The sequence below is a fragment of the Mus pahari genome, chromosome 17, assembly GCF_900095145.1.
Source record: "Mus pahari chromosome 17, PAHARI_EIJ_v1.1, whole genome shotgun sequence".
Lineage (NCBI taxonomy): Eukaryota > Metazoa > Chordata > Mammalia > Rodentia > Muridae > Mus > Mus pahari.
The window spans coordinates 45,428,605-45,455,554 of record NC_034606.1 but is presented as its reverse complement, the minus strand read 5'-3'; the positions used below and the strand labels follow the sequence as shown (position 1 = coordinate 45,455,554).

The 26,950-nt window shown below is 52.9% G+C and overlaps 1 protein-coding gene across 1 annotated transcript in view; it reads right to left on the bottom strand.

Moving 5' to 3' along the window:
• Cacna1i (calcium voltage-gated channel subunit alpha1 I) overlaps positions 1-26,950 on the bottom strand; it is a 110,220-nt gene that overhangs the window by 42,037 nt on the left and 41,233 nt on the right. The window contains exons 5-8 of the mRNA XM_021216262.2: positions 19,102-19,199; positions 7,244-7,403; positions 1,387-1,702; positions 49-141 (exon numbers count right to left, since the gene is read on the bottom strand). Of these exons, the coding sequence (XP_021071921.1) occupies positions 49-141; positions 1,387-1,702; positions 7,244-7,403; positions 19,102-19,199 (667 nt within the window). The remainder of the gene's footprint in view (positions 1-48; positions 142-1,386; positions 1,703-7,243; positions 7,404-19,101; positions 19,200-26,950) is intronic.

The following is a 26,950-nucleotide window of genomic DNA, read 5'->3' as shown; positions in this document are numbered from 1 at the left end:
CCCCCACCCCCACCCCCACCATGGTCCTGAACTTGCCCAGATGCTTACTATGATGAGCAGGATGAAGTAGATGAAGTTGTAGAAAGAGTGTGCGTCCATCACGTAGTACATGATCTCCACCCAGCCTTCCAGAGTGATCACCTGCAGCGGGCACGAGGACAGGGGCAGAGGCTAAGACTCGGGCCCTCCTGTGCACCGGGATTGAAGACAAACCCCAACAGGGGCTGGGGTAGGAGGGGTAGCACCGGTAAGGAAACCAAGGTTCCAAGAGATACCGATGCCAGTGGGCCACATCACACGGCCAGGCAGGCGGGGAGCAGACACTCCCGTCCTCTCTGGCTCAAAGGCTCACCCCTGGGGGTGGGGATACAAGCTGAAGAAGCAGAGAGGGTTGAGCTCCAGCTCGCTAACGCCGATGACATCACTAGCACTGATGACATCACTAACGCTGATGACAGAACCCCCAGCCGGGTGAGCTGAGATGTAGATCAGCTGGCCGTTCCCTTCCTGTCCCCCACAATGCCATCCAGAGACTAGGAGCTATCTGGGGAAAGACAGGCTTTCCTGGGGCCTCCCTAGGTCTACCTTTCTTTTGCTTGCAGCCTCCACCCTCTGGGCCGACCAACCAAGAGACCCAAAATGATTGGCCATGGGTTCAGCTCTGAATCTCTGACACAGCCCTTCCCAGAGCAGAGTGGGAGCCCCCTTCCTTCCCTTCTTCCTTCTGAGGACAGCAAAACCTCCCTACACAGGGGCTGGCTCCCCTGTTCACAGCGTCTGGCTCACTGTCAGGCATCAAAGGTAAGGAGTCTGCCCGTACAGAACACCCAGTGTGAAGAGTGTGTCCAGAAAGGAGAGGATAAAACTGAGGCAGACGGGCCAAGGCAGACAGCCAGTGTCCTATAGGTCCAGTCTCCCTGCCAGTCCGCTCCAGAGTGCAGAGATGGAGTAGGCACAGAGTCTGCACGAGGTAGTACAATGGTCAGAGCATGAGAGTGTTTCCTGTGGATTTCCAATCAGGCATCACCCCCTCTAGGAATGGCCTTGCTTTGGCTCAGTCAGCCCTTACGATGGAGCGCTCTGTGAGGACCACTCCTTGCTACTGCTCAGCCCACATCTATAAGGAGCACGGGCTTTGAGGTCAGTCCAAGTGAAATGAAACCTTGGTTTGTTATTTACTCCTTGGCCCAATAGGCACATTTATTTCCCTTGAACCTCGGGCTTTCTGCCTGCAAGGTGAACAGGGTGAAACCTATATCAACCCCATGTTGGACAGATCTCAGGAGGTGGGTAACAAAGTCCAGCTCAAGGCTTTACCTGCTGAGTGAGGACGCCAGCCATGCCACCCGCGGCTGGCTGACCAGTCCTGGGCCTGGATGGTCTCACCTGGAAGATGACGATCCAGGCATAGCCAATGTTGTCAAAGTTGATGGCGCCCTTGTGAGGGTTGGCGTTGCCCGTGCGGCAGACGTTGTAGTAGCGGTTCCAGTTAACGCAGAGGCCACTGGCGTTGAGGTCTTGGCGTCCCGCCCCGAAGTCATACACGTCATCTTTGGACAGGCAGCATTCTCGGCCCTGCTCCTTGAGTGGAGGGATCTCGTGGCAGCCCATAATGCCATTGTCCCCCGACAGGGAGCAGATAAAGGGCATCTCGTCATCCTCCTCTGGTTGGTAGTAAGGGGGCAAGGCCACGTCCCCTTGTCTGCCACAGAAAAGAGCAGGCCAAAGAGCAACAGGGAAGGGTCACTGCCAGGTGTACCACATAGAGAGAGGCCATGTGCTGTGTTGGGATTAGACTGATGTCACATCACCACCTCCAGGCCCACACAGTCCCCTCCTGAGACACCATTTTCCACTTCTGATGACAAATGTCCTGACAGGTCTGTTGTGATCCCTTTCCAAGGTTCCCTCCTCTAAAGAACCTTCCCTGGAGGAGCCTCCCTTCCACAGAGCTAAGCCAGGGCTCCCTGAGCTACACTGTGGCCTGGGACAGACACTACCAAGCTTCCTGGCTGGACCAGGCCACACAGTTTAGACAAGACAGAACAAGTACTCAATTAGTAGCCACTGGATTTCACCAGCCCAGCAGGTGAGGGAGTGTGTGGCCCGGGGCTGAAATCTCTTCTCTCCCTGGATGTGGACTCCCTCATCTATGACATTTGCTTGTAAGCTCTGCTTTGCCCACCACATAATCACAAATGAAATCCCCGTTGTGATTTTATCTGTGGAACCCAGCTAGATGGATCAAAGATGGATCACCTAAGCAGGGTTTAAAATTGAAACTATGAGAAGAAACGAACCCTACAACAGAGGACTCTGAGACTGGAGTAAGGAGCCTAGTGTGTTGTTTTACAAGACTAGGATGCTTAGTAGGGACCACAGCACATAGAGACAGACCTGTGTCTTAAGGCAAACACAGAAGCCAGCACTCAGAAGTCTGAGGCAGGAGGATTGTGAGTTTGGGGCTAGCCTAGTCTAAGTGTTGGGGCTAGCCTAGGCTAAGTGTTGAGTTGCTAGTCAGCCTGGGCCGGATAACAAGATGTTGTCTCTTCTTTGTTTGCTTGGTTGGCTGGTTGCTTGAGACAGGCCTCATGTAGCCCATGTTGTCCTCGAACTTTCTATACTAACAACCTTAAACTTCAGATCCTATGGCTTCTACCTCCTGAGTGTTGGGACTATAGATGCATGCCAGTACACCTGTCTGGAAATGATATGTCAAAAAAATTAACTTAATTCACTTAAATACCAAAAAATAAATAAAAAGTCTCAGTACTTAGGAGGCAGAGGTAAATGGATCTCTGAGTTCAAGGCCAGGCTAGTCTACATATCGAGTGCTAGAATAGCCAAGGATACACAGAAAGACCCTGTCTTGTAAAACCAAAACCAAAACCAAAAAAAAAAAAAAAAAAAACGAACCCAAAACAAACAAATAAACCAAAAAAACCCCAGCAACTACAAGTAACACCAACACTGCCTCCCTCATCTGAATGGTCACCTCAAGGTTTCGTAACACAGTGTGGGAAGAGCGGGTGTAAACAGACATCCGCACCCTGGGGGGAGCGTAAACTACACCACCCTTGTGGAAGACAATTCATCAATGTCCTTTAACAGTCAAAATGTTACAACCAACCAGGCAAAGGCTTATGACCACCTGCTTCCAATAAAGACATCACTTGGATCCCCTGAGGAAAAGCTGGACTGTGCCACCCATCGTTCTGGGAGACTGAATACCCATTAAGTAAATCGAACTTGATGTTGATTGGTCCATCACATACCGCACACAAAATTCTTTGTGATGGAATAGACCAGACAGAAAGAAGAAGCCAGAAACCGAGCATGTTTTTCTGACTTTGGGCTCTAAGATGTGTTCAATAGCAATGCCATATATATATAAAGGCTGAACAGGATTGGGGGGCCAAGTTTTCCCAGCTCCAAACACCATTAGCAGAGTTAAACAGTCATTCCTTAGGACTCCTACCTACAAGCGAGCACACTGCTATTGCTTGTTCAACTGTCAATTTGGGTCATTTCTAGGTATGGGGTCCTTATGACTCAGAATTATTCTTGCCTACGTGCTTGAGTGTGTACAAACCACCCTTCTTTCCTCTGTGTGGGGGATGGTATTTGTTCTTCCAACCCAAGGTGACCTCTAACGCCGATCTCCCTGCCACAGCACCCTGAGCACAGGACTTGCAGGCGAGCCACCACTCGCAGCTAAAGCTCAGTGGCTCTGATTTTTTTTTTCTCTTCGCAGTGCTGAAGACTGAATCCGGTGGCTTCCCTCGTCCATGCCAAGGTACCGCTCTGCCGGCTGAGCTACACCCTCAGCCCCAGCCAGCCAGCCTTTCTTCCGAGCAAAGCCCCACGGTGCTCCTGACAAGCTGAGGGTGTGTGTGTAGCATTGGGTTTGTTCAGCCTCCCACAGTGGATCCTGAAACCACCCTGAAGATCCACTGGGACCTCCAGGAACACAGTGGAACGTCGCCTGCTCTGCCTCTGTGGCAATTACTGGCCCTTCTCATTTTAACTATCCTGGTGGGGCACCACGGTGCCTCGCTGCCATTTCTGTTACAACTCCCTTAAGACTTGAAAGAAGATGAGCCTTTTCAAATACTCACCTGCCACTCTTGTAGCCCCCTGAGAGGTCTCTAGTAAGGTCTTTTGGACCTAGTTCTTATTAGATCATCTTTGGCTTATAGTCCTTCTTTATATGTTCTGGACTTGAGATCTCTGGTGGATACAGGTATTGCGAAGTTTTTGTTTCAAGCTGTTCTTTTTTAGACTTAATCACTCCTACAAACCTACAGACATCTTAGTCACACAATATACTTGGAGGTTTCCAGCTCACTGTGGACATCAACCCAGATGGGAGGTGGTCTCCCAGTTCCACAAGTGAAGGATGGAGAGACTCCGGAGACCTGGGACTCAGGGGTCAGTGCAGCTAGCACTGAGGGGTGATTGATGACCATCAGTCATTACTGGAGACCCTCCTGCCAGTCTTCACCCTGGTGCTCTTCTGCCAGCCCCACTCCATGAACTCAGAAACCAGAGGCCAACCTGCACCCGGACACCAGTTCAGATGACCAGCCAATAACATGGACAGCCCGGCCCAGTTCCTGCACTTGCGTACCCCCAACCCTTCCTCCACTGTAGTGGGGTGTGGCTCAACCCCTCCTGGGGTTCCCCATGGCTCTGCTGGTGCCAGCTTTAATTGGTCAAGTGCTTGCCTTGCATTAGGGCCTGAGTTCGGATCCCCAGCACCCACATAAAAACTGGTCATGATGAGATGTGCCTATAACTCCATCACCAGGAAGTCAAAGACATGAGGGCTCCTAGAGCCTGCTGGCCGGCCAGTCTAGCCAAATTGGGTAGTTCCAGTCTCAGTGACAGATCCCTATCTCAAAAATTAATTAATTAAATGGGGATCGATTGAGGCAGATCCCCCAGACATTGGCCTCTGGCCTGCACACACACATACACATGAACGCACTAGCACGCATACACATTCCCGCAAACTAACAAGTAAGGATAACATGCTTCTCCCACAGGATGCTAGGAAGGTAACGGACTTAGTCCTGCAGAGAATAAGGCTCAGCATGGACAAGCCACCCTGTGAATACCAGCTGTTTTTCTCTCAGGGCCAGATTCAGGCCCACCCTGCCCTTTGGGGTGCATTTATTAAGGGCTGCCGTACATCAGCTGTGGTGCTGGACTGCTGTGAGCTCACGCAACCCCATGGTTCCAGGTCCCACTTCAGTGCCTTCTCAATAAATGAACAGGGGCACTCCCTCCCACCAGGAGCATCCCAGACTGGGGGAACACACATGGTGCCGCAAAATGGCTTGATGTTCTACATGTTCTAATTTGAGTCATTCTCAAACCACCTCTGTAGTAGGGAAACTGAGGTACAATGTTGCTGAAGTCATGAGGCTAGCAAGTGACAGAAGCAGAATTTGACCCTGAAGTCCATTGCCCCAGCCCCCACCTGCACAGCAGCATTGGGAACCTCTGTCACAAATTAACTCCTACCTCAGCCCCCACCCATTATCCAGTAGACATCATTCTTGACCTATCAGGTTCAGGTCATAGTATCCATGCTCTGAGACCCCTACAGGCGGAACGCTGTGTTCCCTGTCCATAGAGTTATAGCTTGGACCGAGGTCCCTGGAGGGCCCAGCGCACACCCCTGTGTTCCCTCTAGACAGGGTCTTGCTCTACCCAGCCTGCGTAGCTCAGGAGTTTGTTCACAGAGTGGCTGGCCAGGGGCTGGAGGTGTGATCTGAAGCCTCCATACAACAGGCTGACTGGTAAACGAGCCAAGAGGACCGGGGGAATCCCCTCCCTCCACTGAGCGCCTGTTGCGCCTGCCTACGGCCAGGCCTGGCTCACCAGATCCTGAGCTGAGGTCTTGTCAGAGCCCATCTGTCTGAGGCCCAGGAAAGACCTACTTCTGCCCCCGACAGCTCAGGGCTGCTCTCTACTGAGCACTCACACAGTGTAAAGGTCCCATGCTCACTATCCATGGAGCCCTCACCCAACAAGGTGCCCCTTCTCTGACCTACTCAGGTGCCCAGTGCTCCCCACAACACAGCAATGGGTAGGCAGACCAGTCCCTACCCAACCTTGACCTCCTGTTACATCACATTGTCCCTAATGTTCCAAACCCTGAGAAGGGAGACTCATCCCAGCTCATGCAGGATCCCGACACCACCGCATTCAAAAGAGACACTCAGCCCCGACGGTCAACCAACCCTAGCCGTAGGTGCCCTTGCTCAACGAAGGGCAGGCCCTGGATGCATCGGCCAGGTTAAAACAGGTTAAATTGCTCTTCCCTTTCAGCCTCTGTGGGTCCTGTCACACAGTAGCAGCCCAGTGGCTTAGGGAGACTGGAAGCTGATGCGCCCTTACCTCCAAACGCGTAGTGTGTGCGAATGCCCTGGGTTGCTGTCCCCTCTCGGGAAGAGGGGATGCTAAAGACATCATTTTGAGAAACTAAGCCCATCTTTGAAGCAGCGCTTGACATTCTGCCTGGAGGGGCGCCTGGCTCCCACTCCAGACCCAACAGCAGGATGTGAGCTGATCCCATTATGGCAACTCCCACACATCCCTCCTTGGGTTCTAGAACTTTCTCTCCTTCCAGTGTCCAAACCTCCCTCTCTCCTCACATCCAGCCTTCCCGAATTGGCTGTTCCTGCGTTGTTGGCCCAGTTCTCAGTTAGCAAATGAGTTAGCAAGAAGGCAGGTCAGAGACAGCAGGAACAGAGTGGGCTGGGGACGGGGTAGAAGTGGGGAGCGCTGGCCCAGTTTTCATGTTGACAGAAGCTAGGGTCTTCTGAGATGAGGGGGTCTTAACTGAGAAAATGCTTCCCTTGGGTTGGCAAATCTGCCAGGCCATTTTCTATCAATGACTGATGTTAGAGAACCCCCAGCTCACTTTGGGTGGTGCCACCCATGGGCTGGTGGTCCTGGATTCTAAAAAAAAAAAAAAAAAAAAAAAAAAAAGCAGGCTAAGCAAGCCATGAGGAGCAAGCCAGTAAGCAGCACCCCTCCGTGGCCTCTGCTTCCACTCCTGCCGCTGGATTCCTGCCCTGCTTGAGTTCCAGTCCTGACTTCCCTAGATGATGAACTGTAAGCTGTAAGCTGAGATAAACCCTTTCCTCCCTCAAGGTGCTTCTGGTCCCCGGTGTTTTATCAAAGCAATCACAAGCCTTAATTAAGATGGGGGTGGGGCGGGGGGACTCACATGGTGAAGTTCTCCTCCAGGAAGCAGCGGTTCCGCAGCAGGCCTGCCCAGAGTTGCACGCCGATGATGCCGAAGATGAAGAAGACGAAGAAACAGAGCAGGAGCACGTTTCCCAGCATGGGCAGCGTGTCCAGCAGCAGGTTAACCAGAATCCGCATGCCTGGGGGAGCAAGGGCCGAGGAGCTGGCATCAGAGAAGCAAGAGGAATGGGCCAAGAGGCTGCGGGGTCTCCTACTCCCTCTGGGAGCCTCTCTCCTCCACACCTGCCCCTAGGCCCACAAAGCCAGGGAAATGGCTCTGGGCCCTGCCGCACTTCCACGAGATCATGGGTGACGGAGCATACGCTTAGGGAGCTCCCTTTTAGGTGCTGAGTGCTCTCCTGAGGACAGGCACAAATAGGCTCTCCTTCAGCCTCCATAGTAACCCCTTGAGGCTGGCAATCGGATCTCTGTTTTATATAAGTGGTGCAAAGGACCAGCGGGACCTCTTTGCTCAGCATCCCCTGGCTGGGTGGCAGAAGGATGTGAATTTAAACCGTTGCCCGGTACTGAGTCTCCCCCTCTTTCTATGACCAATCCTTTTCCCTAGGTGGCTTGCTCACCCTTAACAACCTCCTATCAGCCTGGCGAAATCGCGCTCTGTGGAGCCTTCCCAACCTTCTCTCACCAGAGCATTCAATCCTCCACTCCAGGCAGTCTCAGCCTCTCCTAGCCTAGGCTACCTTGTACAGTTACAGTTTGTATGTTGTGCGGCCCAAGAGATTTGCGCCCCATTTGCATCGGCCTCTAACCCTAATCAATACCCGTCCAACTGTATACTTCCCTGCCCTGTCTACTGGGCTGTGAGCTCCTGGGGAACAGGGTCTGTGTCTGAGCCACCTCAATAGTCCTAGAAGCCAGCATAGCCTAGCCTAGAAGATAAGCTTCGCTGGATGACTGACTGGGAAAGAGAAGATTGGCGGCTGGGAGGGGCCAGCGATGATGACAGGTAGGAAGAGTTGGTCCTCCTGCTGGACTGGGATTGATCCCAGCGTGATGCTGAGGTGGTTATTAATGAGGATAATTATCATGGATTTGCATCACAAACTCGGTGTGGAGTGATTTCCAATCAATAATTAATGTCCACCCCCATCTTCCCTCCCCACAAAACTAGGTCAGCGTCCTCTCAGGAAGAGCAGTGGGGCTCCCCTGGCAAGCTGTGTCATCCAACTGAGAACATCCAGGCCCAGGGCTCAGCACCTCACATTGCTTTAACATCTACCCTCCAACATGGGAACAAGGGGGGAGGCAAGGAAACAAGACGTGGCCTCAAGTGATTCCCCAAAACGGGCCAACTACAAGCCTTCCCGGGGCTGCAATCATTCATTCACGGTTTGCATGCATGCATTCATTCATTGAGTGGTAGATTGCCGGCACTGTGCTGAGAATTCCCCCCTCAGAGCCCCCCAGCCCAGGAGCGGGGTCCAGACGCAGTGGTGCTGAGCAGAAGGACTATTGCAAAGGACACATTTGTGGGGAGGATGAAGTGGAGCTGGGCCCTACGGGGTATGAAGAATCTGCCAGAGGGGCTGAGGGGAAGTGTAACCCGTGAGCATGCAGAGCTGCCAGGCCAGGTCTGGGGCTGCTGTAGAGGATTCCAATGAGTTGCGTAGGGCAAGTCTGGGAAGATGAATGATAAATCCAAGGCCTGGGCCACTGTCACCAGCAGGTCCCAAAGCAGCCACCATCCTTGAGTGGCTCTGGGGTCTGGAAAGTGGCAATCCTAGAGTCCACGCAGAGGCAGTGGATGAAGACCAGGCGCTGGACCAGGCCACCTTGAGGAGGCTGCAGGCTCCTCTCCACCTCACTAAGGAGCTCAATGCCAGCCCGGCTGCTCCTGCCTGCTCCCAGGGGTGGCCTTTGTTGCTCAATTAATTACATTGTTCTCCAGGATATTGAAATTCTGAGCTGCCAGCTACTTTCCTTGAATGGCAGCCCCCTCCCTCTGCTTCTTTCCCTGCCCAGGGGCCCAGCCCCTCTCTCTGGATTCCTCTCCAGGGCCTGGGGAATCCCGGGGCCACAGAGCCAAGGTGTAATTAGAAAACTAGGAATTTAGCACAAATTGAATTCGTCTGTGGCTGCCCAGGGAATTGGGACCAAGGGATTAGGAGTCAGGCAACGCCCCGGAGAGCCTAGCTGAGCCTTCTTTTACATACTTGGCACAGTAAGGATGCCAAGACAGGTAGGATATTGATGCTCTCCCTCCAGTACCCTGGCACTAGGCACATGAGGACGAGGAGGGAGGAAGGGGAAAAAAGCAGAGGAATAGACAGAGCCGCAGAAAGAAATGGAGACAGAAACGGGGAGCTCTTGGGTAAGAAGACAGGACAGAGGGACAGAGGGAAGGGTACATGCATGGGAGGAAGTGCCACCTTCGGACTTCTCTTTCTACAGGCTCTGTCTCTTCCTCCAAGCAGCCTTCCTGGGTTTCGCCACACCTAGTCAAAAGTGCCCATCCTCTAGCCCAGCTGTCCCCCGTCTGCCTCCCTCTCTGAGGCCGGGCTTACTCTGGGGGCCTTCAGACTGGGTCAGGAGCCAGGTGGCCCCGAGAGTCTAGCTAAGGGCCTGTTCCCCAGCCAAGAAGGGACAGGGGACACAAGATACCTGCCTCAGACCCACCCCTGGTGGCAGCCAGCACAGACCAAATGAAGAGGCCTAGGTTCTAGTCCCAGCTGGGTGGCGAGACATACCCCTCCCAGGGCCACAGTAGCCTCACATCTAGGCAGGCAGCTTCCACTGCACTAGGTACATACACTGCATACACACTACTTTCACTTCATCCTCTTCATCCTCCTCCTTTTCCTCTTCTTCTTCAACTCTGCCCACAGTCCATTCAAAACAGCCCTATCAGGACAGCCCAGGGTCCACTCCCAGAGGCAGCCCTAGCCTGCACCTCTGCATCCTCTGCAGACCCAGCTTCCTGCATCCCTCCGAGCCATCACACACTCAGAAGGGCATCTCATGCCTTCCGTTCTCCTGGTCTAGGGTCTCCTCTTCTGGTCTCTGGGAATGGACTGGTGCCTGACTTGAGCCCACTCTCCCTCAGTCACAGTACCTAGGACCCTGAAGGACTCCTGTAGGTTCAGGGCTTCACGATCCTGAATGTAGCTTCTGACCCAGACAAAGTCTGCATGCAAGGTTCACGTTCCCCAGTCCTGCCCTGGGACCTACCCAGAGCAACGACAGCCCCTCAGGACACAACAGATTACAGAACAAAAGGGCCTCGAGAGATGCCTTACCAGTTGGGAACACGGCTGCTATTCCCAGCACCCACACGGCAGCTCACAATCATCTGTAACTCCAGTTCCATGGGATCTGATACCCACTTCTGGCCTTTATAGGCATCTGGCACACACACAGAGCACGGGCATATACACAAGCAAAACACCCATACAAACAAAAGGAACAAATAAAAATTTAAAGAGTGATTGAGAGGTGAATAGATGTTCCCTTTCACCGCAACTAAACAGGAAACCTGTCACCACCATGCAGGTCTCTGGGCCCCAGGGACTGTCAGCTTTACTGATAAGGTCAGAATTCCTCTACTTAGAGTGGATGAGGGAGAGGGATGGCCTAAAGTTTGAGGCCAGCCTGAGCTCCAAAGGACAACCTTGTCCCAGAAGTCAATTAACTAATTAATTAAGGGCTGGAGAGATGGCTCAGCGGTTAAGAGCCCTGACTGAGCTCTTCCAGAGGTCCTGAGTTCAATTCCCAGCAACCACCTGGTGGCTCACAACCATCTGTAATGGGATCGGATGCCCTCTTCTGGTGCGTCTGAACAGAGCAATGGTGGTGTACTCATGTGCAAAAAGATTTAATTTAAAAAAAAAAACTAATGAATTAAAATAAAATAATAAAGTGGAATTGGAAAAAAAAAACAAATTTCCCTACCCCTTGAAAAAGACATGAGAACAGACAAGCCTGATGAGTCTGTAGATCTGTCTGTCCGTATGTCACTAACTATGGAGGAGGGCAAGCCAGGAAAGGGGTGCTGCCAGACAGGGTCGGGGAACCAGGAAAGCAAGGGTCTGCTGAGCAGAGGAGGTGAGGAGCCATGGCTGCACTAATGAGCTTCAGGCAGCAGAGAAGGCCAGACAGAGAGAACAGAGCAGGCCAGGGCAGAAGAGGCCGCTGGGAAACAGCTCACGGGATCCTGTGCAAATACCCAGCGAACACCATCACAGAGCCCGCATCATATGGAGGACAGGCTGGTAGGCTCTGTGACCAGGAAGGCAGTGGTGGCCGTATAATGGCCGGGATGGGAGCCAGGAGGAATGGGCTCCCCATCCTGAACCTCACGGTGGAGGTTGCCCCAGCCACTTGAGGTCTACTTCATGGCTTGCCGGTATTTTGCCACTGGGTATTTTGCACCTGATCTGTATGTCCCTGTGTGCCTTGCCTGTCCACACCTGCCATTGGGATAAGCTAAAGGACAGGAGTGCCAGGTCCAGATGACACAGAGTGGCGTGGAGACCCAGGGAGGATCTCGGTGGTACTGGGAAGGAGGGATCAAGAGACGTGGCATAGACGTGGGAGGAAGGAGATCGGCAGGGATAGCTTGAAGGTCTGGGCTCACGGAGCAGCCATCAGTGGAGACAGGAATCCATCTAGACATGCTGAGTTTGGGGTCCCTGATCATCCTTGTAGAGTTGCTTCATTGGGGCTAAGAGTGTGGGGTTCAGGAGAGAAGAATCTGATCTAGGAGTGTAACGTGAGTAGTGATGGGGTGAGGGGGATCTAGATGGCATCAAAACTGGCACCATAATAGCAAATGCCAGGCAGGGAAGCGAATACAACATCTCCATCCTAATCCTAAGAGATGGAGCTCTCCGAGATCCTGAGAGGCCCCGTGGTGGTCATGGAGGAGACCGGCGAGAGGGAGATTCACTGCCTAGTAGGTGTTTCCTCCCCAGGCCCAAGGTGCTCCGCAGACAGGGGCTGTCAACCCAGATTAGCTCAACCACTCTGCGAGGCTAACTCAAGCAGAAATCATGGGATACGTGCCAGCCTCAGCCGGGGTACAACCCACTTGCCGGGGGCAGGAGGGACAGCAGAGAAAGAGGCGTGCCCCGGCTGTGGCCTGGCCCCCAAGGCTGCACGCTTTCTGATCCAGCCAGGTTGGTGGAGGGCACGGAGCAGCCAGGAGAGGAAAGTGCTGAGCTCAGGGAGAAGCCGTCTGCTGCCCTGTTGTTGCCAAGCCAACTAATCAGAGACACAACAGGGGCCAGGGAGGCCGGGCCAGGCAGCAGACGGTCGGACTGCCAGGGTCACAATTACTGGCACCAGCCCAGCCTGGAAGTTTGAAGAGCCCCAGAGCACCCTGTCTTCTTCATTCCACAGGCCTTGAGTCCCTCCACCAGAGTCGTGTGTACCCATGCCCTGGGGATGCTCTCAACCTGCATTCCCCCAAGCAACGCTCATTCTCCCAAGGTGCTGTCACCTTCCTCTGTGAGGTCTCCTCAAAGCATTTGCAGTGCCTTAGCCCTGACCCCTGGATGCTGACCCCACCACCTGAGGCTCAGGTGTTAACTGATGGTGAGGGGCTATGGATAAATCTTTGCTTTGACCCGTACCTGGCTCTGGCGTAAAGGACCCAAGCAATACTACTTCAGGGGAAGAGCCATCAAGAGGCCAACACACAGTCTTACTCCTACCCACTGTGTCCTGTCCAGCAACCTCCCAGATTCCTAGAACACGACTCAGCCTTTGACCTGAATTGACTGCCCTGGCCTCAGTCCCTGGCATGTCCCACAATCCCTTTGGCTTCCCAGCAGACATCTGGCCAGATGTTCTCCACCCTGCTCTTCAGAGAAGACAGCAGTTCTTGGCGGTACAGTCCTTGCCTCATCTCTCTCTCTCTCTCTCTCTCTCTCTCTCTCTCTCTCTCTCTCTCTCTCTCTCTCAATAAATCATGTATTTATTTATTTATTTATTTATTTATCCCCCAGGAAGAGACAGTCCCCAGTGGGGACCAAGGATAGGCAGCCCTGGAACTCCAGATGTGCCAGAGAACATTTCACTCAAAACATTCCTTCTGACTCAAGCCCACGGAACCACATACTCCCGGGGAAGAAAACAAAATGACCGTGTCAGCTCTGTCCCACAATTTCTCTTTCTCCCAGACATTGTCCCAAATAAACCTCCCTTGGTCCTTCCAGGAAAAGACCCCTGGGTCTTCCTGTCCCTTCTCAGCACAGCTGGTCTGACAGTGATTCAACTGGATTCCCATCTGGATAGGAAGGGCCAAACCAGACCCGGGCACCAGGGCAAGTACCTTCCCCAAACTCGCCACTGCCTCTCACCTCAGTCAGCACCCTAATTTCTGATTATAAAGTAGATGTCACATAATCCTAACATCCTATCATTGGTTAAAAGAGGGAGTGATACAGCCCTGTGAGACCATGGTGGAGTTGGCCAAAGTGCTTGATGAACTCCAGCCATTTATCAATAAACCCCAGATGTGAGCCACCCGCTCCCACCATGTTTCTTTGTCTTCAGATCCTCCAACAGGGACCAGGGGTAACTGCAGCAATCTCCGTGCTGTCCCATGGTCAGAATGACATGGTGCCCGTGGAGGTGGATGGTGGGTAATAACACAAGAAGTCAGGTACAGGGAGTGGTGAGAGGTGAGTCCTCACTCCTCCCAACGTGCAGTTCCCTGCCCTGCCACACCAGCTCCAGATATATCAGCAGGATGCTCTGTCTTCAGGAATGCCCGCCCACACCCTGAGCCCTCTGCATCCTTGATGGACTCTTCTAAAACCAGCCCCTACAAAGATGTCCCCAAGTCCCTACATCTCCAACCCAGAACGTGCCCTTTATTGCTCACACCTGACCTTCTGCAGGATGTTCTTCATGCATACTATGCCACTGCGGCCTCGCAACAGGACGGAGATCGGTAATATTAACTCTGCTTTCTAGTTAGAGGATTCAAAGACAGAGGGAGCGGGGCTTGCTGGGATCCCAGAAGAGGTGAGCTGAATTAGAACCTTGGGCTGACAGTGGGGTAGAGAGACCTGTAGCTCAGAGCTCCCTGCTGTAATATAACACTGCTCCAACTCCATCCATGGGTATCTTGAAGCATCTTGTCCATTCTGTATAGACAACTCAGACTAACCCAGGGTTCCTTGCGATAGAGCCGCTGACACTAAGCCCAGGCACAACTCAACCCCTTGGAGGTTGCTCAGAGTCCTCCAAGCAGATACCCTGTCAACAGCCTAGCTTGGAGTACCACGGCTAGATGCAGCATGGGCTGGCTCCATGCTCTCTAGTGAATGCCCAAGTTTCTAACTGGAGGAGAAGGCTAACATTTCACTTTGAAAGGACTCAACCAATGGGGCTCAGGGAAACACTATGGTAACTTGGAGCTGGGGGTATAGACAGAGGCAGGCCCAGCAGGGGGACACAGCCTTGCAGATAATCCAGTCCCATCATGCCAAGGTCCAGAGGAGTGGTAGCTACTAATAGGTTGAGCAGTAAAAAGCCAGAACTCAGACCCTGCCTCTCTTCTCAACCTTCTCCCTTCCTCTGTCGCCTTTCCCTCATCCACTAAAGGCCGGGGCTAAGGATGATGCTGCAGGGGTGGGCTGAATGGACATACTTTGAAAGTTTCTGTAACAAGAGCCCTGGCTTCTGGAACCCCTTCCTATACTGTACGAAGCTGAGAGCCACATACCTAATTCAACCTCTCCTCTGCTCTGTGCCCATAGAGAGACCGAGGCCCGTGTTGCAACAAAGTGGAGAACAGGACTTGCACTCTCTGACCCCTAGTTGGGTCTTTCTGGGCGATCAAGTTAAGACTCTATCCTACACTGCAATTTTTAAGAGTCAGGTCACCCTGACTCCTTGATTTCCCAATTAATCACTGATAATTTGACTGTCCAGGGCTGGCTCTCTAGCTTGCCATCTAGTGGTGAAACAGAGAGCTGCAGGCTACTGCTGAACACATCCCAAGGCAGACACAACTGAAGAGCCCAGGCCCCCTGTCAGGTCACTCATTACCTCGTGACTCCTAGTGGAAGACAGGACAACCAGGGACAAAAGAACCTCTCCTGCAGAATCAGGGGCTGAGTCGTTGGACTTCAGGGATCTCCATTTGCTTTGTCTTGTTTTGTTTGTTTTGTTTTTCGAGACAGGGTTTCTCTGTATAGCCCTGGCTGTGGATCTCCATTTCCTAACTGTCCTGTACTCCTGGGGTTTAGTTACTAAAGAAGGTAAGTTTAAGCTGGGAAGTGGGGAGGTATGCCTTTGATCCCAGCCCCTGGAAAGCCTGGTCTACAGAGTGAGTTCTGAGACAGATAGGGCTATATAGAGACCCTGTCAGAGGAGGAGGGGAGGGGGAGAGAGAGGGAGGAAGAGGAAGAAGAGAAGAGTTGTTATCCTAAGGTCTTTTCTATGGAATGTAGCTGCTCTCTCCATCTGAAGGCCTTTTGGATCCTGGGGATTCTTAGCATCTCCACAATGCTGAGCTCTGAGTGGGGGGGTGACCATCAGCTAAGAGGGCATCTGAGGATTCCCAGGGGGGCCATTAGCTGATAGAAGGTCCTGAGGCAAGGCTTGGAGCCTCCCTTGGCTATCTATGCCCAGAGCTTCTATAATTGGAACTTACAGGAACAATGGGCCGCTAGGCTCAAGACTGACCCCTGCCCTCCTCCAGAGAACAGGCAAGCTGGTGCATGGGACAAGGAGAAACCACCTCGGTCCCAAAGCCACTTAACAAGCTGGGTACACAGCCAGGCAGGGATCTGGGGAACCTGGAGAGATAGAGTGGCCAGGGTTCGTATACTTGTTCATGAGTGACAGACATCATGACATGGCACACACATATTTTACACACACACACACCCATTTACATACGCATATACACATTCACATATGTGCACATATGTGTTTTCCTATGAATACATGTAGATCTCCATATCCACACACCTGTCCAGAAACCATCTAGCAGGAGAAAGACCCGCACCCCGCAAGTCTGTCCAGTCTCTTTGGGCCTTCAAACCATTCACGAACATCCCTTCATATGGCTGTGGCACGCTTGTCGGATCCCGGGCTTGATGGAGACCGAGATGTGAGATCCTGAATACATGCACTTGTGGAGAATGCTCTGCCACATGCCCCTCACCTCCAAAGTGACCCGGCCTGTAGGCTCCATCCCAGGAACAGGACTGGAGATGAAGGGTAGCAACCCTAGCCATCCCCAGGACAGAAACAGAAGCAACACAGGCGGAGCAATAAGAGATGGGCCCATGCTCTGGGCTCTAGGTGCTGAACCTCTCTTAGTGGCTCAGAGCTAATGCTAATGACTCTCAGACCTGAGCTGGCTCCGGAGTACCTCCTCTGTCCCTCTGCCCTGCCCAACCTTAGCCATTGCTTCCCTGAGACACCAGAACAGCTTCCGTGACCAGCTCACCCCCACACTCCTGACGTGGCCATGTCTGAAACACTGTCCTGTTGACCTCTCCAGACTCAACCCCACTTCCTGATCTTCATCTGGCCCCCGAAACAGCCTGTGCCTGAGCTCCCCAATAGTCAGAGGCTGGTGACTTCTAGACTTTTGCTCCGGCCATGCCCCACTCCTCTTTGTCTCCATCGCAGCTAATCCCCAGGTTTCCAGGGTCTCCGCTCAGATGCCCTCCCCAACCCTGTGTCCTGAGCTTTACTGGACCCAAGGCACCACCCTCTGTGCCTTAGCCTCTCTGTGGTTCCTCACGGGAGGACGGATCACTGTGTTTGTCGAGCATGCGGGTCTCACATGTGTTTGAGGGGTTCCTTCCACATTCCACTGAATGGCTGAAATCCTCCATGTGTTGGGATGAGGAAATGGCTCAGTGGGTAAAGCGCTCGCCTTACAAGCATGAGGACCAGAGTTCCAATCATCAGGATCCAATGTAAAGGTCGGGTTCTCCTAGGGGCCTGCCGGTAACTACAGCCCTCAGAAGGCAGAAACAGAGTAAACTGGCCACAGTAGCTGCGTCGCTGAACTCTGGGTTCAATTAAGACACTGAGCCTCAAAGAGTGATGTAGACCGTGTTCAAGGATGATTTCTTACATCAACTTCATGCCTCTATGCAACTGGGAACATATGCAAACACGCACATGCAAATGCACATACTCACGTGCATGTGAAAGAAAGAAGAAAAAGAACATCTCCTGGCCTTCTCAAATAGACCTAAAAGTCCCAAGCCTACGTCCCTACCTCGTCCGACTCCTGACATGGGGAGGTGGAGGAGACATCCTATATCTGCTGCTCTCTGGCAGTGCATCTTCGAGGAGGGAACCATGTCTTTGAAGCTGTTTCTTCATCCCCCAAATAAGAATAGCCCAGACCCCTCCCTGGGTAAAGGCAAGGCTCAAGCATCAAGGGAAGACAGTCTAGGAAGTGCAGAGCAGACCTCAGGGTTTGTGGGTTCAAGGCAAGCTCTCAATATTAGGTGGGTATGAGGTAGATAGACAGGTGAGGAGGTGGATGGATAACTAGGTGGACAGGTGGGAAAGTGGGGTGAATGGGTAGATGAGCAGATAGATAGATAGATAGATAGATAGATAGATAGATAGATAGATAGATAGATAGATTAGATAGATAGATATGATTGCTATATAGATGATAGATAGATAGATAGATAGATAGATAGATAGATAGATAGATAGATAGATAGATAGATAGATAGATAGGATAGGTACATTGATAGATAGGTAAATGTGTGAGTGGACAGGTAGTAAATGAGACAGACAGACAGACAGATGATGAGTGGATAGATGGGAGGATGGGCAGATGGGTGGAAGGACAGGTAGGTAGATACTTGGATGAATGGATACAAGAACACATGCATAGAACAGTGAGTGAATGAGTAATAGATCAATGAGAAGGTGAATGGGTAGGTGTTGGGGTGCGCTGTGCGAAGGTCATCTTTGTTATTATTCAATTTTTAATTCTGTACTGACAGGGAGCTGAGTTCTGTCCAGATTTTGGTATTGTTAGTTTTATGGTGTGTCACCTGCCTCAGTAAACACACACCTTCCTCACACATGCTGATTGGTTTAATAAAGAGCTGACAGCCAATAGCCGGGCAGGAAAGGGAAGGTAGGGTTTCCAGTCTGAGAGAGGGTCTCTGGGAGAAGAAGCTAGGGGGCAAGATTCACCAGCAGGACACAGAGGAGGTCTGATGTACTGGGACGGGGAGCGGGAGGGGGAGTAGCTGGCCGCATAGTGCACTGTGGCCAGGAATAATAGGGTTAATCAAGTTAGATAAGCTAGCAGGGAGGTCATCTCAGCAAAAACAAAATTAGTCTCTGTCATTATCCATCTGCTGATGGGTCCAAGACACCTGGAGATACATAGGTGTGTGGGGTTGGGTGGCTGGACAGACAAGTGTGTGGATGTGTGGGAAGGCAGGTGGCAAAGGCATAAATAGTCCCGTGTGTGAGTAGGTGACAGATCCGAAGTCTAAGCCTGCCAGAATTGGCTTCCCAATGGTGCACTAAAATTCTAGCTAGGCTAATCACGGTCTTTTCTTACATAGGCCTCCTCTGACAGCCTGGGGAGACCATCCCCCAAGTAACCTTTGACCCCAGAACAGCTGGACTTCGAAAGTGCTGAAACACACAAGTTAACGGAGGAATCGGAGGCATCAAGGCTACCCAGCACCTCAGGGTCCCACGGGCTGGCCCATGAGTTCAATGGGAGTAAAGTGACATCTGTCCAGCGCCATGAGGATGGTTCTGGTCATGGAAGGAACTGATTCATCTTCTCTGAGTGAAAAAAAAAAAAAAAATGGGTCAAGCTGGGTGGGTAGTGATGGGTGGGCAGGGAGGACTCACTGGGAACACGGTTGATGGCTTTGAGAGGCCTCAGGACACGCACAGTGCGGATGGCTGACAGGTTGATGTTCTGTAGGTCCAGGGAGTACTCGACCATCCTATGGAGAAAGGAGAGAGTGAGGAATGGTAGAGAAGGGTTGCTGGACCAGGTCCCAAGCCAGGGCCACCCAGCCACCCACAGCCCCTAGAAGAGTAAGGAACAGACCAAAATCCAGCTGTGATGTTCCCCTGAGCCCAGCCTCCTCTGTAAGCAAGGTGAGCAAAAGCAAGACCCAATCTGTCACAGCGACTTAGCAGGTATAGTCCAGGGCAGGAGTGGAAGGAACACAGACAGGTCCCTACTGCAGAGCCAGCACCATGCCAGGTGGCTGTCACCTTCTAGACCCTAGCCATCTGACCTGTGTCAGTCCCGCTTCCAAAACTTCCCTTCCCATGCGGATGCACGGCCATCAGATTAAACCTGGAGAGGTGAGGGACCTCAGGCTGGCACCACACAGAAACTGGGTGTCGCTAACATCGAAAATGTATTCTAAAGCCTCCATCACAGATAAGGGCCTAAGAGAGGCCCACCACAGCAGACACCAAAGCCCCAGTAAGAAAGCAAAGTATGACAGATGATGCTAAGGACTTCAGTCATCTCAGAGAAAGCTAGAGTCAAACATCCTACAGGGCTAGCCTCCTCTCCACCCTACCTTGAACTAGCCTGGGCATCCTGTGCCATATCTCCAAGACATGGCGGATGTGCCATGTTCTCTGGACTCTAGGAAGCCCCAAACAGCTCAACAACTGCCTTCGGCTCACAGACGAAGACCTTTCCTCAGGTCTCCTCTGCCTGGAGAAACCACCCCGGTCCTGCTCGAGTTGTACACAGCCTTGGAGCCCTGGAAGCTTCTCCACATTCAGTCCACAATGTGCCAGACCAGTGCCAGTTCTGTGAATTCAAAACGTCTTAACTGCAGACTTGTGGTGGGAAGGGCGACTCAAACAAAAGACTCGGCCTTGGGGCCCGCCCTGGTCCCCTTGTCAGCCTCACCCCCACATCCTACGCCCCACTCCACTTATAGTGCTCTGCTGGTGGTCACCTCTTCCAGGGAGCCTTCCCAGATCTCCCACGGGGCAGATCCTGATGGCCCATGCCACGGTCCACACATCAGTCAGATGCTACTTGCTGAGACACCATTGCCCCTCCCCCACAACGAACCTATTGGGAGTCTATCGCTCAACAGACCCTCCCCCCGATCCCACCCTGGCTCCAGCAAGGCTGCCAGCTCTACCTGTCACCAGTGTGGGTGGGAAATGAAGGCTTTCCTGCACACCCAATAAACCTGTCCAACTGTTGTGAGCCACCGCCCCCTCCTGTCGCTTGAGGAGTAATTGAGCGAAAGCTGCCTCACCTGAGATGCCCCGGTCTATCCCCCCCCCCTCGTCCATACCTCGCTCTCTGGCAGGCTCCTCTCCGTGTGCATAACCCCCACATGTGCACACCTGAGCTCACTCATTCACACACACTCACACACTCCTACTTTAGCCTAAATTCAGATAGAGGTGACCTCAAAAATGTTTCAGAGATTGGAATCGAGAAAGGGAGGGGAGGAGGGAGAAGAGGGGAAGGTGCAGGGTAGTGGCCGGCAGAAAGGGTGAGGCAGAGGCCTGGGCATGGGAGAGGACAAGAAGGCTGAGCAGGCGGTAGGGCGTGGGCCGCGTGAGGATTCCACGCGTGGGTGAGCCAAACTGGCATCTTCATATTGTGAAGGAGAGCTCTCCCCAGCAGCTGGGGGATGCTTGTGACAGAAGCACTGTGGGGGTGGCACATGCACACAACACACACACACACACACACACACACACACACAGCAAGGGGAGCCGCCCTCCAGCGTTCACTCACTCCAGAGACCTTTTCCCTGCCTACCCAGCTTCTCTGGGTGTGGTCATGGGGAGGTACAGGTATGGAACAGTGGCCTCCCACGGACTGTGCCAAAGCCCACGTGGCACAGCTGCCTGGCTTAGGACAGAGGGGACATAGAGCCATTCTGACCCCTGTGAAATATCAAAAACAAAACAAGACGATGCAGGCTTGAGAGGTGGGGGCTGTTTGAGGGCTCTGTCTTGCCAGTCTGCCTGGGGCCCCCACATCTGAATGCAGCCACTATTCTGAACCTGTGTCCTTTAACCTTTGAGAGAGCCCTGCTCTAGAGCAGCCTCAGCAAGGGCATCCTCAGGACACCTCAGTCCCTGACTCCAGGCCCCTCATGGCCACCCATACCACTGTCTCCCTTCCCGAACCCCCAAGTCCACAGCCTGACTCTCAGCACTGAGCAAAGCACGGGGCTGGTGCGAGGCTGACCTGGAAGGTTCAGCATCCAGGAGAGAAACCGCTCTCTTACATCGTCTTCTATAACAGGGGAAAAAAGATCATCTCCCTGGATCCTGGATGGGGACGTGGGCTGTGGCCGGATATCACCAAGGCCCACGATTGCCCAGTCAGTAAACACCAGCATCCTCACCGTGGGAAGCTGATGCAGATTCACAGGCTTGGCCTCAGACCCAGCAACCCCCACACTCTGGTTCCCTTAAAGAACCAAAGCAGCTGGAGCCCAGAAGCACACAAGGGCCTCAAAGCCAAGGTGGAGCAGACTTGGAGAGATGCTGCGCACTAATCCAGCCTCTCTCCTCCACCCTGGGCCCTGCCCTCCAGGTCTTCGGGCAGGCGCACACCCTCTGCAGCCAGCTGCAAAATTTTCTGCATCCTCAGGCTCTCTATTTAAAAAATAAACCTAACCCCCATGGAACTTCTTGGAGAATTTAATATCAAAATCTGAACTCCAAGTTTCGTGGCAGCCAATTGAAAAGGGGGAAATGTGATGTTACCAAGTTCTTTAGCAACAGGAACTAACTGGACATTGTAGGGCTTTCCAGGTTCGGTGTCTCCTAAACCTTCCTCTATGTCCCCTGACCCTACTGGGACATCCTGCTGCATCTGTTTCCTGTCTGAAAGAGGAGGACAGTCTAAACTCATTTGGTGCATGAGAAGCACACATTAGGTGCCCAAGAAGCACACATTAGGTGTACAAGAAGCACACATTTGATTCACAGTGATCTAAACGCACTTGGTCTCTAAGAAGCACACATTAGGTGCACAGTGGAGAACGCAGAGGCTCCCATTCTTCCCTGATGGGAAGTTATCGGAAAGGATGCTGGACAGTCATGGGAGGGTCAGGGGAGAACACTTGACTGGCAGGCAGGAACTGTATGTTTAAGTCTCTGCCCCAGGAATCTCGTTGTCCTGACAGAGACTCTTGCACCAGTAAGTGCAACCTGGGACAGCTGCTGACATCTCCGCTGTCCCTGCTGAGACAGCATCTCACCGTCCCTGTCTCCTGACAGCCTAGACAGCCTCCCTTCTGTTCTCCTGTCTCCTGCTCTCCCCCCCCCCCAGCCCAACCATATCACACGGCCATACCTAAACCTCAGAGGGGGGTGTGCTTGCTTAAAAACCTTCCGTGACTCCCACGGTTCTCCGGGAAGGACCCAAACCCCTAACCACAGCCTTCAAGGCCCTCCACAGCCTGGCCTTGCTCCTACCTTCAGCAACTCGAGGTATCAAGCCAGGCTCACAGGGTATCTTAGGCACCCCCCACCACACACTCTCCAGTAGCGGAGCCCTCCCCTCCCCCTCCCTCCTCTGCTTGTCCGTGAAGGCTCCTCTTGCTCCTCACCAAGTGCAAAATTTCGCCCTGTTCTGACTCTGTCCTCACAGTCCACACGTCCTGGCGGGGATGGGGTCCCCTGTACGGAGCCAGGGACTCTGAGTGCTTGTCACTCAAGAACTGATCTGGTAACGTGGGAAGGGGGGAGGAAGCGAACAGTAAGGGTGGGCTATCCTGAGTGGTCCAGGTATGACTCCCATCCAGGAACCCCCGAGAGACCATAGGGCTATTTGGGAACTGAAGCAGCAACACTGAGCAGCAGCATAGGGCAGAGAACTTGCCTAGCAGGAGCGTGTGAGACCCTGGGATCCACTTTCAGCGTGGGGTGCAGGGAGGTAGGCCGACAGCAACGGCAGCCTGCACATGCCCTGTGGCGCTGGGTGTGCCCTTCTCCCTGACTCTGACCTTCATGTCTACCTTCACCTGCTGCCCACACCCTGGAGACACTCAGGGGAACCCACCTAAATGTGAATAATACCACCCACTCTGTGCCCAAGGCCACCCACCATGACAAAGGCCACTCCCCTCCTCCTCCTGTCACCCCGAAAGTGGTCTCTGGGCCGCTGTCCTAGCTCCTAAGGAGGTGAAAAGGAAGCTGGTGAGTGGGTGAGTAACCGTGGGGCTGACTTCCCTCAGGCCCCAAGTAAGACATCAGTTTCAAGAGTGAGAAATTAATTCCTAATTACACAGTTACTTTATCACACAGCTTTGGTGCTAAAAGTCTTTTTAAAAAAAAGAATCAACAGCCCCTACCAGCTCCTGCCAGTTCCCAAGCGCCTAATTGGGCAAAGCAATCCTGCCTTAAAGAAGCACTCTCCCACAGTCAGATTACCACACCTACTATCTACAGAAGACAACACTGAGGCTCAGAGAACACCCAGAGGGCACAGCCAGGTGTGGAAGAACCTACCCCTGCCCCCATCTCATCACAGTTCTTGAGCTCGACTGGCTCAGTGACCACAACCCACGACGGCGGGTGGGAGGTGGCCAGCATCCCTGGGGGCAGTGTGGTCCAATGGTCAGAGCACATTCCTGGGTTCCAGTCCCGGCTCACACACCCCCACACACACCACCCCCACCCCTACCCGCAGTACACTCAGCGACCTTGAGAGAGACAGTCAGTGGAAATGAATTCTAACATAGATTCAGGGCCTAAAACAGGATCTGGCATGAGGAAAGGCCAGTAAGTATGAACCATCATGCATTTCCTTAGCTTCTTGAGTCTAACCTTATCTACAAGTCCTATGTACCCTGAAGAAAGTCACATATACCCAGGCCGGAAGAAGCAAGAGAAGCCAGGCTATAATTCTTGAAGCCCTCTGGCCGCACCCCCAGCACTGGCCACTCCTGCTATTCTCTCATCTTAGGCAACAGCTCCAGCTCTCTCTGTGTTCCAGGCGGCCGCTTTCCATCTGGTCCTTGTATCGAAAGAGCCCTTCCTGGCTCTCCCAGGCCCACCACCATGCAGAGCTGTGTGCTCCTGGTTGGTGTCCTGCTCTTTTCTATCCTGTGTCAATTACTCTGCATGTCCCAGATCCTCAGAGATGCCTCAGGGTCCCAGTCGGGCCCCTACTCCCACCCCTGAGCCCAGGCAGGCTTGTCAAATGAACGCCTTGAGGGACAAAATGAATAGAAGAGCTTGCAGGGCCAGAGAAGCAATGGGATGTGTCTGGGGTACATCTTCCTAGGAAATACCCCATCCAGGGCCACTGTCTGTGCTTCCTTAATCTCTGCGAGAAATCTGTGGGGCTGTTCCTTAAAATATGGTAGATCATGGAGTTCTCAGCTAGGAAGGCACAACTGGGATTGGGGATCCTCTGTCATCAACTAGACCATCCGCCTGGGATGCCAGCCCGGCACCCAGCACACGGTAGGGGTTTTGGTGGAGAGAGTGCAGGGAAGTAGAGAGCAAAGGATGGAGTCGCCATGGGAACAACAGCAAGGCTCTCCGCTCAGTTTCTTAACCATCCATCCAGGTGATTTTACTCAATGCCAGAGTTGGTTTTTATTCCTTCCGGAGTCATGTGTTAAAATTCTAATGCCCCCAAAAGCTTGGAATGAGGTGGCAGGGGGTCCTTAGGGCTCGTGGGGGTGAAACCTGCAGATTAAACCAAAGACAACTATTCACCCCTCATCCGGTGAGGATGTACCAAGGAAACATGCCCTCGGACTCCCAAGCCTCCGCGGAATTAGGAAGAACACAGGTCTGTGGTCCATAACAATAGCTCCCGGCACCCAGCCAGCCTGTGGCATCCCCTTACAGCGAGCGAGCTGGTACTGAGATACCCACAGTTCCTCATGAGAAGCCTCCCCCATCCAGGAGGAGGATGGGGGTTGGTAAGCCTGCTTGATGGAGAAGGAAAATGAGTACAGCTGAGTCAACCTGAGTTCATAGCTCCGCGGGGAAACCTGCACCACGAAGGGTGGCTCCAAAGTCTTAGGGTGGCTTACGGATCCCAGGAGGGTAGGGACCGAGGTGGTCAAGAGACTCAGACCCTCCCACTGATGGTCTGCATTCAGCACTGTGCTACCAGGCCTCCGTCTTTGCTAGGGTCACCTGATAAGTGCGCGGCGCTCAGGAAAAAATACGTATGTTTGTTTGCTTTGTTTTGGAGACAAGAGTTTTCCTTTGTGGCTCACACTGCTCAGCCTCAGGGTTAGGCTTATAGATCTGAGCTGAGCCCCATGTCCCACTCAGCGATGCCTGACTGTTTTGTTTGGCCCATGTCTTTGTGTAGTGTGTATTCCCGTTCCCATGTGTGAAGTGCATGCGTGCGTGTGAAAGCCTTTCTTGACAGCTCTTTCACCATTATTCACTGAGGTAAATTCTCTAATTAGAACCTAAAGCTCACCGACAGGAATAGTCTAGTTAGTCAGATTTCTCTGGGAGTTCCATCTTGGCCTTGAGATCTTTGGAATTACAGGTGAGCTGCTATGCCCACGTGGCTTTTAAGAGAGAACGAGAGTTCCACATTCTAATCACCATGCTTGTAAGGGGAGCATGTTATCATGCACTGAGCCATCCCCAGTGCATGGTTGTTTTTTTTTATATGTGCGCCACCACTTACAATGTCTGCTCCCCTAAAGTGAGCTCAGGCTAGTCTTGGCACCACCTTATGGGGGCTATGCTACAGGCAGGTGGGAGGAAGGCAGGAGGAAACATTTTCTCTCTGAGGATTCACCTCACAGCTTCCTGAAGGTCATCGGTGAGACTTCCCAAGACCTTGGGACAGGCTAATCGATGATTTTGACCTCAGGAAAGGTGACATTCTCTCATTGAGTGAACCTGGGCTCAGCCATATCTGAGAAGTCCCAGGACCCCCTATATAGGGTAGTGAGCTGGAGCCGGCTACCAGTTTCTGTGAGCATCCACTTGCTCATCTGCAGAGCAGCCTTAACCTCTTGGGATCCTGGGGCTCGGGACAAGATGGTAGATATGCAAGAGCTCAGCCTATCAGCAAGCAAACATAAGCCAGCTCCGGTTGCCCAAGCTTCTGGCTGTGCTCCGAAGAACCCAGGGCCAGGGGTTTCCCCCTCTTATCCTCCTGGGATGTACCCTCCTTGTTCTCCAGCCATGAGGCACAGGAGGAGCTGACACCCACCGAGGCCGGCTCAGGAATGGACACAGCAAGCTCCCAGTCCAGCCGAGCCAAGCCGAGAAGGCTCCATTCTGCACCTCCTGGGCAGAGCAGAAGAGGACAGAGGGGTCTCTGCGGATGCCATCCATCCCGCACAGAGCAGCGAACTCCGGGGAGGAAAGCTAGCACCAAAGAACCCGCAGAGGTAAGAAATGGCAGCACGGACGGGGACGGCCATAAGGACTCTGGCACCAGCCATCATGGAGGGCAAGGCTCTTCCGCAGAAGAGCTGAGAGAAATCCCATCCCTGAATGACTCTTGAGGTTCCTGCCTGACTCACACCTGACCAGTGTGACTCATCGGGCTCACACCTGACCAGTGTGACTCATCCGGCAGGTCTGAGGATCTCTGGCAACCCGCCCAACCCTCACGGTGGCTACCATCTTGTTTCCACGGAAACAGGCCTACACAGTGACCATCACCTGCTCTAACCAGCCACGCATGTGAACGAAACCGTCATTTACACTCAGAGTCTCACTAGAACCTTCCAGGGTCCACACCCCA